The 16,777-nt window shown below is 43.2% G+C and overlaps 1 protein-coding gene across 5 annotated transcripts in view; it reads right to left on the reverse strand.

Annotated features, from left to right (window-relative positions):
* Positions 1-16,777, reverse strand: part of Ack-like (activated Cdc42 kinase-like) — a 218,140-nt gene that overhangs the window by 34,449 nt on the left and 166,914 nt on the right. For all 5 annotated transcript variants that reach the window (XR_012826587.1, XM_075684160.1, XM_075684158.1 and 2 more), the window contains 5 exons: positions 7,857-7,965; positions 7,225-7,326; positions 6,572-6,780; positions 2,722-3,785; positions 1,838-2,002 (listed from right to left, as the gene is read on the reverse strand). Coding sequence is in view for 4 of the 5 variants with exons in the window: in XM_075684160.1 (XP_075540275.1) it covers positions 1,838-2,002; positions 2,722-3,785; positions 6,572-6,780; positions 7,225-7,326; positions 7,857-7,965 (1,649 nt within the window). In the remaining variant the exon portion in view is untranslated. The remainder of the gene's footprint in view (positions 1-1,837; positions 2,003-2,721; positions 3,786-6,571; positions 6,781-7,224; positions 7,327-7,856; positions 7,966-16,777) is intronic.

Here is a 16,777-nt window from a genome sequence, read left to right on the forward strand (position 1 = left end):
ATAGGCGCCAACCACTCAGACCACCAGGTATTGAGGTCATGCTGTTTGTTAACGGTCAGTTTTACTGCTGCCATCACTGCTGCACTATGCATAGAGAGGGAAGAAACTGGCAGACTCTTCTCTCAAAGCAACTCAATTACGGTACGCATATAGGCCTCCTCAATAAACTTCTGGGACCCAAGCAATGGCATACATTGCACCTTTTCGAGCTTCCCACAGTTTCCTGCATCGCATTTTAAAGCAAAGATTTCTTTGCTTTAAGCATGAATCTCTCCAAGGCATTACTGACCACAGCTGCTGCTGCAGCTGTCTTGTCAAATATTCACAGGATAGCACTTAACGAATCAGCTAATATGTCTGAACTACCTCTACAGATGTGACAGCTGTTCTTTACGGAATCACGCAGTGAAAGAACGAATGGTACCTAAATATCCCCAGTATTCCTAATACACACCAGCGGATTATTTGCTTTATTAAAGTGAAGCTTTTGGTGCCTTCTTCCTTGGGGTATGGCGCATCTGCTCCTTTTGCTTCTAGCCAAGTAAGGTGGGCTGGTCCTGACCATAGTGCAATAGTAAATTGGGCTAATCTTGGAGATGCTTAATGAAAAGAGGGATGATCCTGGAGACAGTGCAATTCTAGTGACTCTTTCCCTTTCCCACTCCACTTCTATTCAAGCTGCTGCAACATCCTAATGTTTCTATCAGTTTGAAAATTCATCCTCCCAGCTTCAATTGCTCAATCTTGCGAAACCATCATTGTTGCTCAAGTTTGTATGTTATCTTTGAAAAAGAAAATGTTTCAGTTCACTTTTATTACTATAAGGACCCCCTCTAAGGGATGTTGTACAACAGGTGGATATACAGAAAAATTTAACAATGGTAACCACATGTTAATTGCAAAAATAATCTGTTACATTTCAAAGAAATAAGGAAATGCGAGAGGCTTTGATACATACAGAACACAATATATTTCCTCTTTTGCAAATATGTCTTGTAGCCCAATTTCGTTAACATAAGTAACTAAAAGGTATGAGAATTGTTCAAATGAACATCTGAACAGATTTATCCTATTTCTTAGCTCATAACTGCTGCTCACAGCAAAAACTTGAGAAAGTGCGTGAGACAAAAAAGAAATTATGTCCAAGGGCTGGCTGCATTCTGCAACACTATTAGTGAATGACGGAATAGTTCTGTGGAAACCCACAAGGTGGAGAGAAGTAATAAAGTTGTTGACAAATTCGACTTCACCCTACCATCTGCTAGCTGCCTGGTTAGCTCAGATGGTAGAGCGGCTGCTCCAGAAAGGGGGTGGTCCCGGGTTCGAGTCCCGGACCAGGACGATTTTTTTTTCAACTGCGAGGCTTTTCTTTCGAAGAACCCGTATGGGTTTCCTTTGTAACAATTGCTACGAATGGGTGGATGTCTGATTTTCCCTTTATTAATTACTTCTCTCCACCTTGTGGGTTTCTGCAGAACTATTACATGAAACTCCTGCCTTTGCTTCGAGTTGTTGACAAATTCGACTTAGCCCTACCATCTGCTAGCCACCTGGTTAGCTCAAATGGTAGAGCGGCTGCCTCGGAAAGGCGGTGGTCCGGGGTTCGAGTCCCGGACCAGGACGAATTTTACTTCAACTGCGAGGCTTTTCTTTCGAGGAACCCGTATGGGTTTCCTTTGTAGCAATTGCTACGAATGGGTGGATGTCTGATTTTCCTTTTATTAACTATTAGTGAATGCATAAAAAGCCATACGAAGTTAGGTGCACGGTGCTCCAAACATTTTAGATATGTGAAAGTTTCACATAACACACAAAATTATGTTCCGAGAAGTCCAACCTTTTTGCATTAGGCCTGTCCATGGCAAACTCGAGGAGATCTTCACAACTGACGTGGTCACTGTTCTTATAGATGGTTGGTGGTGATGGAGCTTCAGTTGTTGTGAGATGGTCTAGGCTGTCAATTTCTTCCTGAATCTGGTTCTCAAACGAATCATCTGGGTTACTGAAAAGAAATAAATACCTAAATTTGTAACAGCAACCTTTGTGCTGCAATATCCTAATGCAGAAGAGCATCTCATAAATGTGAATTTAGCAATTAAATTATGGAGTTTTATATGCCAAAACCACAATATGATTATGAGGCACGCCATAGTGGGGGACTCTGCAAAAGTTGGCCACCTGGGTATCTAACATGCATGCATTGCTAGGCACACGGTCGTTTTTGCACTTTGCCATCGAAATGTGGCCGCTGCAGCTGGGATTTCATTCTGAGACCTCGTACTTACCAGCACAATGCCATAGCCAATAAGCCACCATGGCAGGTAGAATTTAGCAACAAAATGCACTAAGAAAGAACACTCAAAACAATTTTTTTTGCATAAAAAGGAATTATCATTTTTGCCTATTAACTCACGCAGGAATGCATAGGTAATATCAGAAAAGTTCTGCTTCATGCTGCAACAATAGAGTTGGAAATTTTCTGCTTCGCACTGTCATGCAAGATGCCCTAAAACACAGGAATTGCAGACACGAGCTTGCGCCTCAATGGAGGCGAAGTGCAAGAACGCTCATGTACTTTAGATTTAGGTGCCCGTTAAAAAACCAGAGTGGTCAAAATTGATCCAGAGTCCCTTGCTATGGTGCGCCTCGTAATCAGATTGTGTTTTTGGGACATAAAACTCCAGAATACTCAAGGTTGCTGCTAAACAAGCGCTACCAAACCTGCATGTTCGCACTGGCTTTGGTGGGGGAAACCGTGGCTCGGCCTCGCTTCTGCTTGTCCTTGCTTCAACAGCCGCTATCCGCTCATTTACAGAAGCCTGCCTTGGCACTGTCACAGACTCTTGCACAGGAGGCGACTCACTGCCAGAGTCCTTACAGGTATCCGCAGTCTCCGCTGAAACAGTACCGGGAAGCAGCAGCAGCGGGTGCTTCCGTTGGTGATGCTTCAGGATTTGCGCAGGCTTAGTACGGTCCCTTGGCGGCAGTGGAAGAGGATTCGCTTCTGCCTGCTGCAAGAGTGGTGGTGGTGGTGGAGCTCCCAGCCCATTTCTTGGTGTGCTGCCAGAGCTGACTGCATTGGCAGCCAAGCGTGCAAGCGCAGCCGTGTGTGGCGTGGTGGGCCTGCAACTGCTTGGGATGCCATGACGGTTGCCTCTAATGCGAGGCTGAATTTGGATGCCACTCCTAATTCGCCTTAGTGGGTTCATGTCGGCACCTGTGTCCAGGGGGGGTTCACCAACAGCTGCCGTTGTGGGTGCTGGTGCTACTTCTTGTGTTGGTTCAACTGCCACTAGTTTTTCTGGTACCTTGTCAACAAGACTATTGTACGCTTCTTTGGCCTCTTCTGAGAGAGAATCTTGGATGTCAGGAATTGCTTCTGCTTCCTCTGAGAAAGTGCGCCTTCCCAATTTGGGGCTTGACTTAAACTTGAAGGAGAATTTCCGCTTGTTCGGCGAACTGGGGGTGCGCGGGCTGTCCTGTGTGGCATCAGATTCTGAGGGACCATCCATTTCCTGCATGCTCTGTGCAGCAGCCTCTTTAGCTATTGCAATGGCCGTTTCAAGTGTCTGTTCCTCAGCAGCCGAAATGGGCTTGACTGCTGCAAGCTGCTTCTTCTTGAAGGTTCCGCTTGCAGAGGAAGGTTTGGGCATCAGGGTTTCCTTTGGAGGCTCACTTTTAGCGAAACAGCTGTCTTTGGGCACTTTGTCAAAGTCAAAGTTGAGTTGAGTTGTCTCAAGAGCTCGAAACACCTCGTCCATCAATGAGGGGCCCAAGTCCAGAGTCTGCAAGTGGGTAGAAGCAAGTAAATTGTGCAACATTGTATGAACTGGCTTCGAACCAATGACGGTGCAAATTACTTTCTGCATGTAATATTTGCAGCAACACTTACATAGCAACAAAAGAGTGAGTTACGCAATAGAGTGCAGAAATGTTTAACTTTTAACAAGTAAGAATTTAAACATCACATTAATTTTTCAAAATACTTTCAAGATACAACACACAAAGTCACACATAGGACACACAGATATCGTTATGATGAGTCAATCAGCCAAAAAGAAAATGTGCCTAAAGTAATTAAGTAACATCTCCTTACTCAAAAACCCCTAAGTTTAGTCCTTGAGTGAGCCATTTCAATTTACCTTTCATGTTACCTTTCAATTACAGTCGACTCCCGATAATTCGAAGCCGCTTAATTGGAATTTTCGGTTAAATAGAAGTGAAGTGCTGGTCCCGTCAGTTTTGCATGTAATCCTATAGAAGAAATCGCTCGATAATTCGAAGTCCTCATCCAGTAATATTGTTTAATTGGAAGTTAATTTTCAGCCGGGATCCTCGAGGTGACCGTCATTCTTTGGTAGAATGTGCAATTTTTCAAGTGCTGCAACAGTTCCGTGCTCCGCGTTGGTGTCATCGCCACCGCAGCCGCCCGCAACGCCATCCTTCTTGGAGCGGCGCGATTATTCATTGCTACGGCTGCTGTGGCCTCCGCGATCAACTCCGGTGGGAGGCGAAGCGGCTCCCGCCGGAGCTAATCGCGGAGGCCACGTGGGTGCCATAGGTGCACGCAGCGCTGCATACTGGCAGTGGCGAGATTGTGCGTGATTAGTCTTGCAGTGTGCGCAGCGTATGTCGAGGCGTGTGTTGGCATGGTGTTGGTCGAGCGCCTTTGTGCGGGAAGCTCGTACGCTAGGTTGTTCCCCGAGTGATTCGGAATTGACTGTACCTAGTCGCGCAGTTTATAGTCATGGCAAACCGTGGCTCTTATCGCACGCTCGACCTGGCAACGAAAGTCGAGGTTTTGAAGGAAGTTGAGAAGGGAGGTGCCGCCAAACAAGACATAGCGCGGAAGTATGGGATCAAGCCGAACACGCTCTCTAACTACATTAAGAACAAGCGCACAATAATGGATGCATTTGAGAACGACAAGTTCAAGACTTCTCGGAAGCGAATGCGCACCGGCGCTTACCCAGAGTTGGAGAAGGCTCTGCTGGTTTGGATTAGGGAGGCCAGGAGCAACAAACTTCTTCTCAGCGGAGACATCGTTGCGATGAAAGCCCGAACGCTTGCAGCAATGTTGGGGATCGATGACTTCGTTTCATCAGATGGATGGCTGACGCGCTTTAAAGATCGCCATGACCTGGTTTTCAAGAGAGTGTGTGGTGAAAAGGCGTCCATTAACCAGGAAACATGCGCCACGTGGAAGGACGGAAAGCTGCGTGAATATCTCGCCGAATACAGACCAGAAGACATCTTCAATGCAGATGAGACTGCACTCTTCTATCGGCTTCTACCAGAAAAGACCCTGACATTCAAGGACGACGACTGTGCTGGGGGCAAACGCAGCAAGGAGAGGGTGTCGGTGCTGATCGCGGCAAACATGACTGGCACGGAACGATGTCGGTTATTTGTGATCGGGAAAGCCGCGAAGCCGAGATGTTTTAAAGGCGTGAAGACGCTGCCTGTGGACTATGAAGCGAACAAAAAAGCGTGGATGACGGCCGAAATCTTCAAGAGCTGGATAAGCAAATTGGACCGCAAGTTTGCTGCTTCGAACCGCAAGGTGTTGTTCCTTGTCGATCACTGCAGTGCTCACGTGAATGTGCCAGCCTTGAGTGCAATACGCCTCGCATTTTTGCCTGCAAACACAACGGCTGTTTTGCAGCCAATGGACCAAGGCATCATCAAGAATGTTAAAGTCCTGTACAGGCGGCACCTCCTCGAGCGCATGATTTTGTGTATGGCTAGCTCCACAAAGTACGAGGTGAGCCTGCTTAGTGCCATCCACATGTTGGCGCGAGCATGGAATCGTGTGAAGCAAGAAACAATCGCAAACTGCTTCAGGGCTTGCGGTTTTGTGGCAGCTTCTTCGGAGGATGCCTCTGATATTTCAGTGGAGGAAGCGTCAACAAGCGAGCTTGACGGCACTGATTTTGGTAATGCTCTCGGGGACGTCAATTTTGAAGATTACGTCGCCGTAGACAAGGCGGTCGAAACGTGCGGTGCGCTGACGGATAGCGAAATTGTAGAGATTATTCGGCCCCAGGAAAGCGACGATGACGTTGAAGGCGAGCCGCAACCTAAGGCTGCCGATGTAGCTGCGGGCCTTGCTCTTGCGAAGCGCTTCTTTGCTGCTGAAGGTAACGCAGAAGAAGCATTCCGCCACATCTACAGCCTGCAGAACTTGCTTTCAGCAGCGCGATTCGGCAAGAAGAAGCAAAGCAAGATGACCGACTATTTTTCTTAGAGAAAATACTCGATTTCGCCACAAATAAAGTGCTGTTTTTTGTGTTTTGTGTTTAATTGGAAGTTCGTTTAATTCGAAGTTTTTTGCGGTACCCGTGAACTTCGTATTAACGGGAGTTGACTGTACTTGCATGCAAGAACAATCAGATCAATTAATGCATCTGCTGTTTATTTAGTAGATGGTATTTTAAATCCAGCAAAATTTAATGACCCGGGCTCACGTCTGTTTAGTTAATGCATAGGAAATACAGGCTTCTGTCTTGGTAAGCAAACATCACTGAAGATTCCAATAATAGTTGATTAAACCTTGCAAAGAAACACTCGCCTCAAATTTGGGACTCTCAGTAGCATCCATGTGTTCCTCATCGCTTATTTCATGATATTCATGATCAGGTTTTTGGCTATCTTTTGCTGACATGCTCTTCAGGTCAAGTGGCTTGGAAAGCTTCAGATCGAGTGGCTTGGCACAGATTTCTTTTTCAAGAATGTACTCCTTTGCCAGGTCTTTCTCACTACTAGTATCAGACCAAGTTTCTGCAAACATACATGTTTACAAAATTTGTCAGTGCTTTGAACACACACATGAAATAATTTGCTAGAGCATAGCTACAGAGCAACCATAAAAGAAAAGGCAAAGGATGTTGCACCACTCTGCCTTTATCTCTGATTGTTTCAAGTATTACAGTTAAAAATATCATCAAAGTGCACTCACTCGTAAAATGGGAATGCCATTTGGCAAGTTTACCTTGTGGACTGATGCAGATGACAAAAACAGTGCAGTTGAGACACTTCAGCTAATGAAACTAAACTGCTAGACTGTTTATGCCCTTTTAAACAAGCCAATACATAGCAAAAATAATGGTTAAAATAAAATAAAAATAAACTCAGTTCACCTCAGTTGACATTATGGGAAAACAGAAATCATGAAAATAGTGCCATAATGGTCAAGGCTTTCAGACTCAAGACAAATTGACACACCCAAAGCAGGGCCACTTTTGCCATCTGCGGTGGAACTGGAGCCGTTTAGGAGAGGTGTCATATCTGAAGAGTCTGAGGAGTCCTTATCTTCTTGAGGCTTATCTGGAAATGCCACAGAAAAGAAAAAAAAGGTCCTAGTGTGTGGGTTTCTTTTTGCTTCTTCTGTGTCCAAAGGGCAACGGCTTGCTCAAGAACTTGCTTTAGCTGGGCTATTTGCCAATATCAAGCTCAAATTTAGTAAAAATTTTGTTGAATAGTGGCGCTCACACCTTACAGAGTAATGTCTCAACCTTTATTAAAGCTCAATATCAATAAAACCAGGTTAAAAATTAGGAAGGTTCAATCTTAGATTGCACAAATATGTCAGAATTATTATAAGGCACAGGCACCAACTTCTAGTTCACATGTGGAACAGAGCTTGATGATAGCTGGTATGTTTTCTTCACTTGCTCAGTAAATTAAGAGAAGCAATTGTAAGAACACTGTAATTGGCTGCGCAGAAAGAATCACCCAAATGTTGTGCTTTTGTCACCCTTTTATACCAGGTGCTTGGCAAGGGATATTTCAAGATCCAAAAAGCCCAAGTGATATTTCATCTATAGCAGGCAGAAAGAAAAAACAAGTTCACTCACAAGGATTCACAACTTGCTTCGGCAGCTGCCCATATTTATCACCAAGGAAAGCTACATCTCCAAAAAATGCTCCATCGAGACCTACATGGCCAGTATGTTTCAAGTCACCCTGCAGATAGAGAGAAAGAGAGAGAAAAAGAAAAGGACTCATCAAAGAAGAGCTTTCGCGTGCAAGTAAAGAGCAAGTGTTTCTTTAGATGGCCCCAGAGCACATCTGATCCAAAAGTAAAAGATACTCATAAGTGCAAGATTACATATAAATGAAGAAGTAAATGGCTGCCACAATTTTAAATTCCAATCAATCATAAGTTTACTTTTGCTTTGACAGGAGGGGCCAGGACGAAAAGCTGTAGTGGCTTGACTAAGGTCCCAACCTGTAGGCAGTATTTTGTCACCATGTAGATGGTCTACATGGTGACATGTGGCAGCGCAGATTAATAATAATAATAATAATAATAATAATAATAATAATAATAATAATAATAATAATAATAATAATAATACATGGGCGCGACAGCACTCAGGGAATGCAGCCACCTAACAATCCGTTTGTCTTCATTCTTCAGCTTGTTCTCGGACTGGTGCTTCACGCCGATCCGGGCCTTGAACCACCAGGAGTGACTGGAATAACAGGGATCTTCAATGTGACCAACTGCCACGTGCTGGATGTCATGCTGATAAAGTCATGGGGTTCTGTGCTGCACCATTTGGCGGCAACCTGTGCAGGTCGCTGGGTGCACAACCGGTGCTCAGCACCACCCTGCAGCCCGCCTATAAAAGCCGTTCACACGCAAGTCGAGATCATTGGGCACGACAGCGCTCAGGGAATGCAGCCACCTAGCAATCCGTTTGTCTTCGTTCTTCAGGTGAGAAAGCGATACAGAAAATGTATTCGCTTTATTGACCCATTCTTGTTAGTGCTGCCATGCCCAAGGCTGTGTGGTATCGTGTTTGAACACGCTGTGCTTATACTAAAGCTTCTATTACTTGGCGGAGATGTCGCAACTAATCCCGGCCCCAAAATAAGTCAACAATTAAAGGAAATAGCCGCAGATATAAAAGACATTAAGGAAAATCATCTAGCTGAAATAGATAAGAAATTGAACACGTTGATAAGCCTAGAATGAAAAGTCGATTCTTGTCAAGAGCAAATAGCAAGCATGAATGCGGCAATAATATCAATGCGAAATAGAATCGATGATCTAGAAAATCGTAGCAGATGCTCTAATTTGACAATATATAGACTACCAGAAGCCACTGGAGAGACACCATCGACACTAGGACGCACAGCGAATAAAGACATTATCGAAGGCCCTCTGGAATTAAAAGCAGTAGCTATCGAACACATACATCAGATAGGGGAGAGCAGAACCTAACAATATTCGGCCTGTAATCTTCAAATTACTAGATTCAAGAAATAAGTACACAATACTGAAAAGGGGGTACAAACATAAGGACACTCAACTAGCTATTGCAGCAGACTTTAAAACGCGTGTGGGATATCAGAAGAAAACTTTGGAACAGCGCGAAGGTAAACTGGAAAAAGAATGAAAAGGTTTCGCTTGTTTTCGACAAACTATACATTAACAATCGCCCATATGTTTGGAGCAACGAGCAGGATCACAAAGTCCTGCTTAAAAAAAACGATTCAAAAAGGGGGTCAGAAAATCACCGTGCTGGCAAAGCAGCGAACATCATCGGAAGAGACAAAAGCGGAGTCGTAACTCGCCAAGGCGCAAAATCAGCGTACTAATTTTTCACAGTAAATGCTAGAAGCGTCGTCAATAAACCCCAGGCATTTGAAAACTTGATGATTGATTATGAACCTGATGTAGCAGCTATAACAGAAACATGGCTCATGCCCGACATTCTTGATCAAGAGTTCGCGCCGCCAAATTATTCCGTCATCCAAAAAACCGTCCCACACGTGGTGGCAGAGTGGTGTTATTAATAAAAAAATGTTTTGCTTTTACTGTTCTGTCTGAGATAAGAGACGCAGAGGCAGTATTTTGTAAATTGCTTTGCAAATGTAGAAATGTTGTCTTAGGGTGTGTTTATCAGAGCCCAAACTCGGGTGACGAGTGCATCAGTGCCATTCACGACTGCAAGCAACGTCACGCCCATGGTTTACGGATCACCCTTATGGGTGATTTTAATCTTTCTGACATTAATTGGAATGACATGTACTCCCATCAGCAGCCTCGGATGCACTATTTGATCTCATGTTAACCTTCAATCTTCATCAGGTCCTTTCATGTCTAACGTGTTCGCAGGGAACTACTCAAAGCATTCTTGACCTAATGCTTATCAGCCATCATTGCGATATTGACCGTGTACGAACTGAAGTAATTCAGGCATATCAGATTATGACGTACAAGTACGCGTGTTACCACTTGTTGGTATTGCTGCCCACTTTCCTGTGTCCATAGTAACCGACTTCGAAAATGCTGATGACAGTAGCATACTAACATACTTTGATCACGAGTTCCAGCCTTTTTCCCAAATGGGTTCCGATGCCTCTGTTGACATAAATTCCCTTTGGCTTATGCTCAAATCTATCGTCCTCTACTGCGTTACGAACTACGTGCCTACTAAAACCAAGCGGCCACCAAAAAATAATCCCTGGATAACCCGAGAAGTAATTCAGGCAGTGCGCCGTCTGAAAAGATTGCGTAGAACAATAAAAATTAAAGGAGGAGACGAATCCAGGGTGACGAAACTGCCTAATGCCATTGCAAAATTTAAGCTTACAGTCAAACATGCAAAAGAATATTATTTTAATGTAATGTTACTGAGCTTTCTTACTAATAATCCCGGAAGGTTCTGAAGGCACTTTCGCACCAATGATAGAGAAGCATCCCGCTTACGCGCAGAGGAAGAAACTGCGAAAGCCAATGCATATAAAATTTTCTTTCAATCAGTATTTACTACAGACAATAACATTATTCCCCTCATTCTAATCAGACAGGGTGTAAGCATCGGCAAATTAGACATTACAAACACTGGCATACCTAATCTTCTGCTTAATCTTGACCCTAAAGATGGCAGCGGTCCTGACAACATACCTAAAGACTTTCTGAAAAGGTATGCGGAATGGTGCAGTAGATACCTCGGCATAATTTTTCGTAAATCACTCACAACTTCACAACAACCGAACGATTGGAAAATCGCAAAGATAATACCTACACATAAATCAGGCGACACAGCAGAAATTTCAAATTTTACACCCATTCCATTAACTAGTACATCCTGTAAGCTTTTAGAGCACATAATCTTAAAGCTCATAACGTTTTTCTAGAGAGCATTGACTTCTTGTCTCATTACTAACACGGCTTTCGCAGTGGTTTATCAACAGTAACTTAACTAACAGAACTAGTCCACAATCTTGCATTTACTGTCAATACCGCGGCCAGACTGGCATGATTTTACTTGACCTATCTAAGGCATTTTATTGTGTATGCCATAACAAATTAATCGCTAAAGTTGAGAGTGTTGTTGGGAAAGGGCCCCTTCAGCCTGGATAAAAGAATTCTAGCCAATCATTCACAATTTGTAATCTACGAAAAAATGCTATCTAACACTGTCACCATTACTTCTGGAGTTCCCCAAGGCTCAGTTCTTGGGCCATTACTCTTCCTAATCCATATTAATTACATCACAGCTAGCATTGGTTGTAATATAAAACTGTTCGCCGACGACTGAATTATTTACAGCAATATCACTAACTATAGCGACCACATCACACTTAATACATCCCTCAACACTTTAGCTATTTGGAGCTCTAATTGGCAGATGTCAATTAACATAAAAAAGTCTGTGGCCATGGCCGTAACAAGGAAAACAAGACCATCTAGCTTTACATATGAGATCAACGGTATACCGTTAACTGAAGTTGAACAACATAACTACCTGGGAGTTGCATTAGCCTCAGGCCTCAGGTAGGATAAACACATTTCGAATATCACCGCAGGAGCATTGCACAAATTATTGTTCCTCAAAAGAAGCCTTGCACTCTCTATGACATCAACGAAGCTACTGGCCTACACAACGTTCTTTAGGCCAGTTCTCGAATATGCAAACACAATCTGGTTTCCTCATGCAATTATTAACATAACAAAATTAGAGGCAGTACAAAGAAAGGCTATAAGGTTCATTCACAACAAATATATATGCGCTGACTCACAGACTAATCTTCTAATGCAGTCTGGATTGCAAACGCTATTTACCAGAGCAAAACACGCTCGCCTGAAGTTCTTGTTTCAGCTTCTAAAAAATAACCATAAGATAGGTGTGTCCAGGTACATTTCATTTTCTCAGGCTCGAAAAACACGTAACAAACATGCATACACTTTAACAGAATACACATGCAACAATGACACATTTAAGTACGTATTCATTCTTCCCCCTTACCAGTAGCTGAATGAAACCGACTTGATCCTGCTATAGGCGCCATAGAATCGTTGTCCGAATTTACCTCACAAGTAGAAGCTGCAGTACGTAAATAAAATCGTTTATCATCGCATGAATCATCGTCACAAACTTTGCATTGTGTTGCTTTCAAAAACGTCCCATTTTTCTTTTTCCTTCAATTCATTTCTTTTCGCTTTCGAAGTGTATATGTTTTAAGTGCATGTCTTCACATAACTTTAAAATTTCTTGACGCATTAAGTGTTATCTCTCAGTTCGCTCCTATTTCATGTATAACTGGTTACTTACATGTTCTTCACTGCTAGTATCATGTTAATTAACTGTCACGTGAAGACATGTATTTTTGTTCCTAAACTCAACTTCCTTCTTCTATTGCCATCCTTGGGCAATCGTTTTCTTTTTATTTTCCTTTTTTTTCAATTAATTGTTCTGCCTAGATGCATACTGATATACATATATATACTGTATCGCCCAAATGCCATGCTCTAAAATGAGAGTAGCAATATCATAAATAAATAAATAAATAAATAAATAAATAAATAAATAAATAAATAAATAACTGAATAAATAAATATAGTAACAATTATAATAAATAAAACATGGGTACATACAATTAATGCTGACATCTATTAATGCACACAGCAATGCATGTTATGCATGACGTACACAATGCATGAAAATTGCAGTGACAAGAGAGTACAGACTTGTTCAGAATGGCCATAGCAAAAGCAGCACGAAAACGATTCCATGAATATCTTCACATCTGTTCTTCATAATGACAATTGCCTCATTGTATTACACTAAAAATGTTAGTGCCTGGTGCCACCGTCATCACGAGGGAAGATGCCAGCAGCACATGCCCAACCAAGCCACACTTGTACAGGTCACCTCACCAGCAAAAATAACAGTGTAAAAAGAATTCACATAAAATGATGGCAAAGACTGTGCGAGAGACACTTCCACAATTGAATGGACGAGTTAAGAAAGTGGCATGGGCCTTCAAGCAGCCACCATTAAGGCATTACGGGAACCTTGAATGAAGGCGCTCTGTCATCTGCTTACTTGTCTAACTGGAGTCAACACTTCCTTCTACCATCTTAGCTAACCAGAGCACAACAGGTTACCATATCACAACAAAAATAAACACAACCCAAGTGGCCATAAAATGTCGTGTGGGTACTGCAGCCATGACGTCTCCACGCATTTGGTATGCCGAGTTTATTTTATTTATTTATTTACTTGTACGTACTGCAATCTATAAAGACCAAGCAGGTGGGCGTATTTCTGCAAACACTCATTTATGACAAGAATAATAGGTGCTCTTGTGCTAGACATATGGAACGGAAAAAGGAAGAGAGCAAAAAAGAAAGAAAAGAGAACAAGTTGGCCTTTTTGTACTGTGTGAGTGTATTGAGTGTATCCATGCTCTAGCACCCGCCTTTTACATGCTGGGTACATGCAGTGAAGTTCCATGACCTGCTTTTGCTACTAAATACACGAAATGCACAGCCATGACACACTGCTGAGAAGACAGTGGCACGTCATTTGAACATTAAGCTTTTTTCTACACTACTACTTCACTGCATTTCGGCTGTCTGTATGTGTGGAGACATTCCAACCGGAATAACATTTAAGGCAATTCAACGCATGAACAGTCTTTTTGCAGGGCTCTTCAGCGTGTGCATTATGCACTAGAATATGCTTCATGCTGGTTACAATACCGAAAATGTTTTTTGAACGGAAGGTGTCTTTCAAAGCATTTTGACAAGATGCTGGGGTCCACCGACTGAATGCACATGCCACTGGCGCATACTTCGAAGCTTATGCTGGAAAATATGACTTGGTACATACTGGCAACAGCTACAAGGTTCCTGTGAGTGTCTTTTATCTTTAAGAGCTCCGACAATGTTTACAAGCCTTTTGTATATTTCGGGGACAGATAACTACTCAGAGATCTCCTGTCTCACGTTCCACACTCACTTACAGAGACGAATCAGAGTACGTAGTTGTCCAAGTTCATTGTAACACGACCTCCAAAACCGAAACTGACCCTCAAAGTTCCCCGAATGCCCTTGGTGCGACAGGCAGTGTTGACTTTCTTAAGTCGCCCATTTAATGGGAAGAAATTGCATGGCACCACGCCATGCATGTGCAGGTGACATCCTCCTGGCATGACATAGTAGCACTGTATAGCTAAGCAAGTAAAAAAATTCACATTCAGTGACGGCAAAGACTGTAAGCAGAACACTCCGATAATTGAATTTAGGGATGACAAGTGATGACAACATACAGTAGATGCATTAAAGATGAAGAAAGCTACTAAACATGAAAGAAAATGAATTCACTGTGGAAAATAGTAAAATTTATTCAGGGGGTAGTTGATACCAACAAACCCTTCTAATAACCGAGATTGGACTATGAAGATCAACATTTGGGGACTTGGATATGTTGTTTAACAGAGAATTGATCGCAGCAATTGATTCTAGGGGTAGGAACTTTCCATGGCTCTCTATGTCTGGTGTATTTGATGCTGTACAGTAAAAGCTCGTTTATTTGAATTCCACGGGGATGCTACGAAAATTCTAATTATAAAAATTTGAACCAATGACAGTCAGAGAAAAAAATTGCTAAGGCGCGTATATAGTCTAGCATGGTGTGAGCGCGTGCGCACACATGCTATGTCACGTTGCCTTGTACAACAACATCTATACTTTGAAGCACTGGCATAGTAAACGTAACCGGACGTGACCAACGCAGTCTGACGTGCCCGATGTCGAGATGGCTCTTGCTCCATCTGCACGTTCGTCGCACCGACTGGAGCATGTCGCTTCGCCCGAAAAGCGAGGCATCGATTGCGATAGCAAATTAGTAGATAATTATACAAAGTAAGGATAGTAGTTTTATCAGCCGTATAAATTTGTAAACATTCACTCACTAACTAGATTAACAAGTACAGTGTCACGCGCACATGGGTAAACATGAACACATCTCGCTCGATGAGCACGGAAACTCGCTGAAAAACGCTGGAGTGAGGAATTGTGGCAGTAGCAGTGAGCGAATTGACCTTTGTAAAGCTCTCGCTTCAACGTGAACGAAACAAAGAAGGCACATTGCATACAAAGCTACCGGCACTACACGCACGCTGCAAAGATCGCGGATCCCTTTGAAGATGAGGCCAAAGCAGGCGTGCACTTTGGCCACGTCGCAGATCGCTTTCAAGATACAGTGGCCGCATGGCCGTGCTGTAAGCAGCAGCAGCCGGAGAAGTATGTCCCCCCTCCTTCCGCCTCACCCCTGTGCCTCGTGTGCGATAGGACAGGGTGCGCACCCGCCCCGCCTTCTTCACTAGTGCATGCGAGATTAAACCGCATTTGCCCGCTCACCCCTGCACGCTTTCACTCGCACATACAGCATATGGCGCACGGCGATGATTTTATCGCCCTTGCGTTTTATGCGGAACCTCATGAGAGAGAAGCAACATGCAACAGAGGCGTTGGCCATGCCTGGCCAGGCGCAAATGCATCTCTCTCCAGTCAGGCCAAACAAAGGGCCACAGATGGAAAATGCAAAGCTGCGCGGCCCGCACAGTGACGCTAGCATTGCCAACGTGCTCCTGCACACTAGCACTCTCCCCATCCACGATGGTGCAGAGTTCAAATTATCGGTGGCGGTGCAGATTTCAGTGTGAATTAGCGGGGTGTGTTGCATATTGTTTCAATACATTGCCAGACAAACCACGGTGGCTACTTCGACTTATCCAAAATTTTGAATTAACGAGCTTTTACTGTAGTTTTCTTGGAGGCCAGCCAAGCAAATTATACCATCATAACTCAACCTTGATCTGTATGGTAGTGTCAGCCTATATCTGTACAAATGAAACAGAGGAAATATTTCGTACTGAATGAAAAAGCTGGAAGTAGAGTGAACATATGAGACATTTGCTACATAGCGAACCATTCTTTTCTGAAGCAGGTATAATTTTGTCAAGTTAGTGACCCTGGTATTAACCACACAAGACTGCAATATTGAAGATGGGAAGACACTAATGCATAATAAAGTATAAGCTTGACTTTACCAGGCATATAATGTCTGGGACAATCATGCATAAAAGCAAAAGACATTTTGGACTGCAGGTGTTCAACCTGTTCATCTCATGTTGGCTGGCTTGAGAAAATCGCCCCCAGTGTCTTTACCGAGTCCACTAACCCTATAGTTTCCTTCCACAAATAAACATTCAGCTGTTGAGTACTTTAATTTTTCTTAGTGTCTATGACACCACTTTGGATTTTCACGAGTTTATTTTTAACAGAGCTCTGAATCTCTTTGTATTGAAATCAAGATAAGCATATGAAGTTAAAACAGACTATTTCAGAAATACATTGCTGCAAACAGTACTTAAATGCGTTCTACAGAAGCGGAGTTATTGGCAATCAAAGGTCGCCTACGATTCCCTTCGCAGTGTTCCTGCACCTTCTTCAATGCCTTGCACTGAG

Source organism: Dermacentor variabilis, chromosome 3 (assembly GCF_050947875.1).
Source record: "Dermacentor variabilis isolate Ectoservices chromosome 3, ASM5094787v1, whole genome shotgun sequence".
Classification (NCBI taxonomy): Eukaryota; Metazoa; Arthropoda; class Arachnida; order Ixodida; family Ixodidae; genus Dermacentor; species Dermacentor variabilis.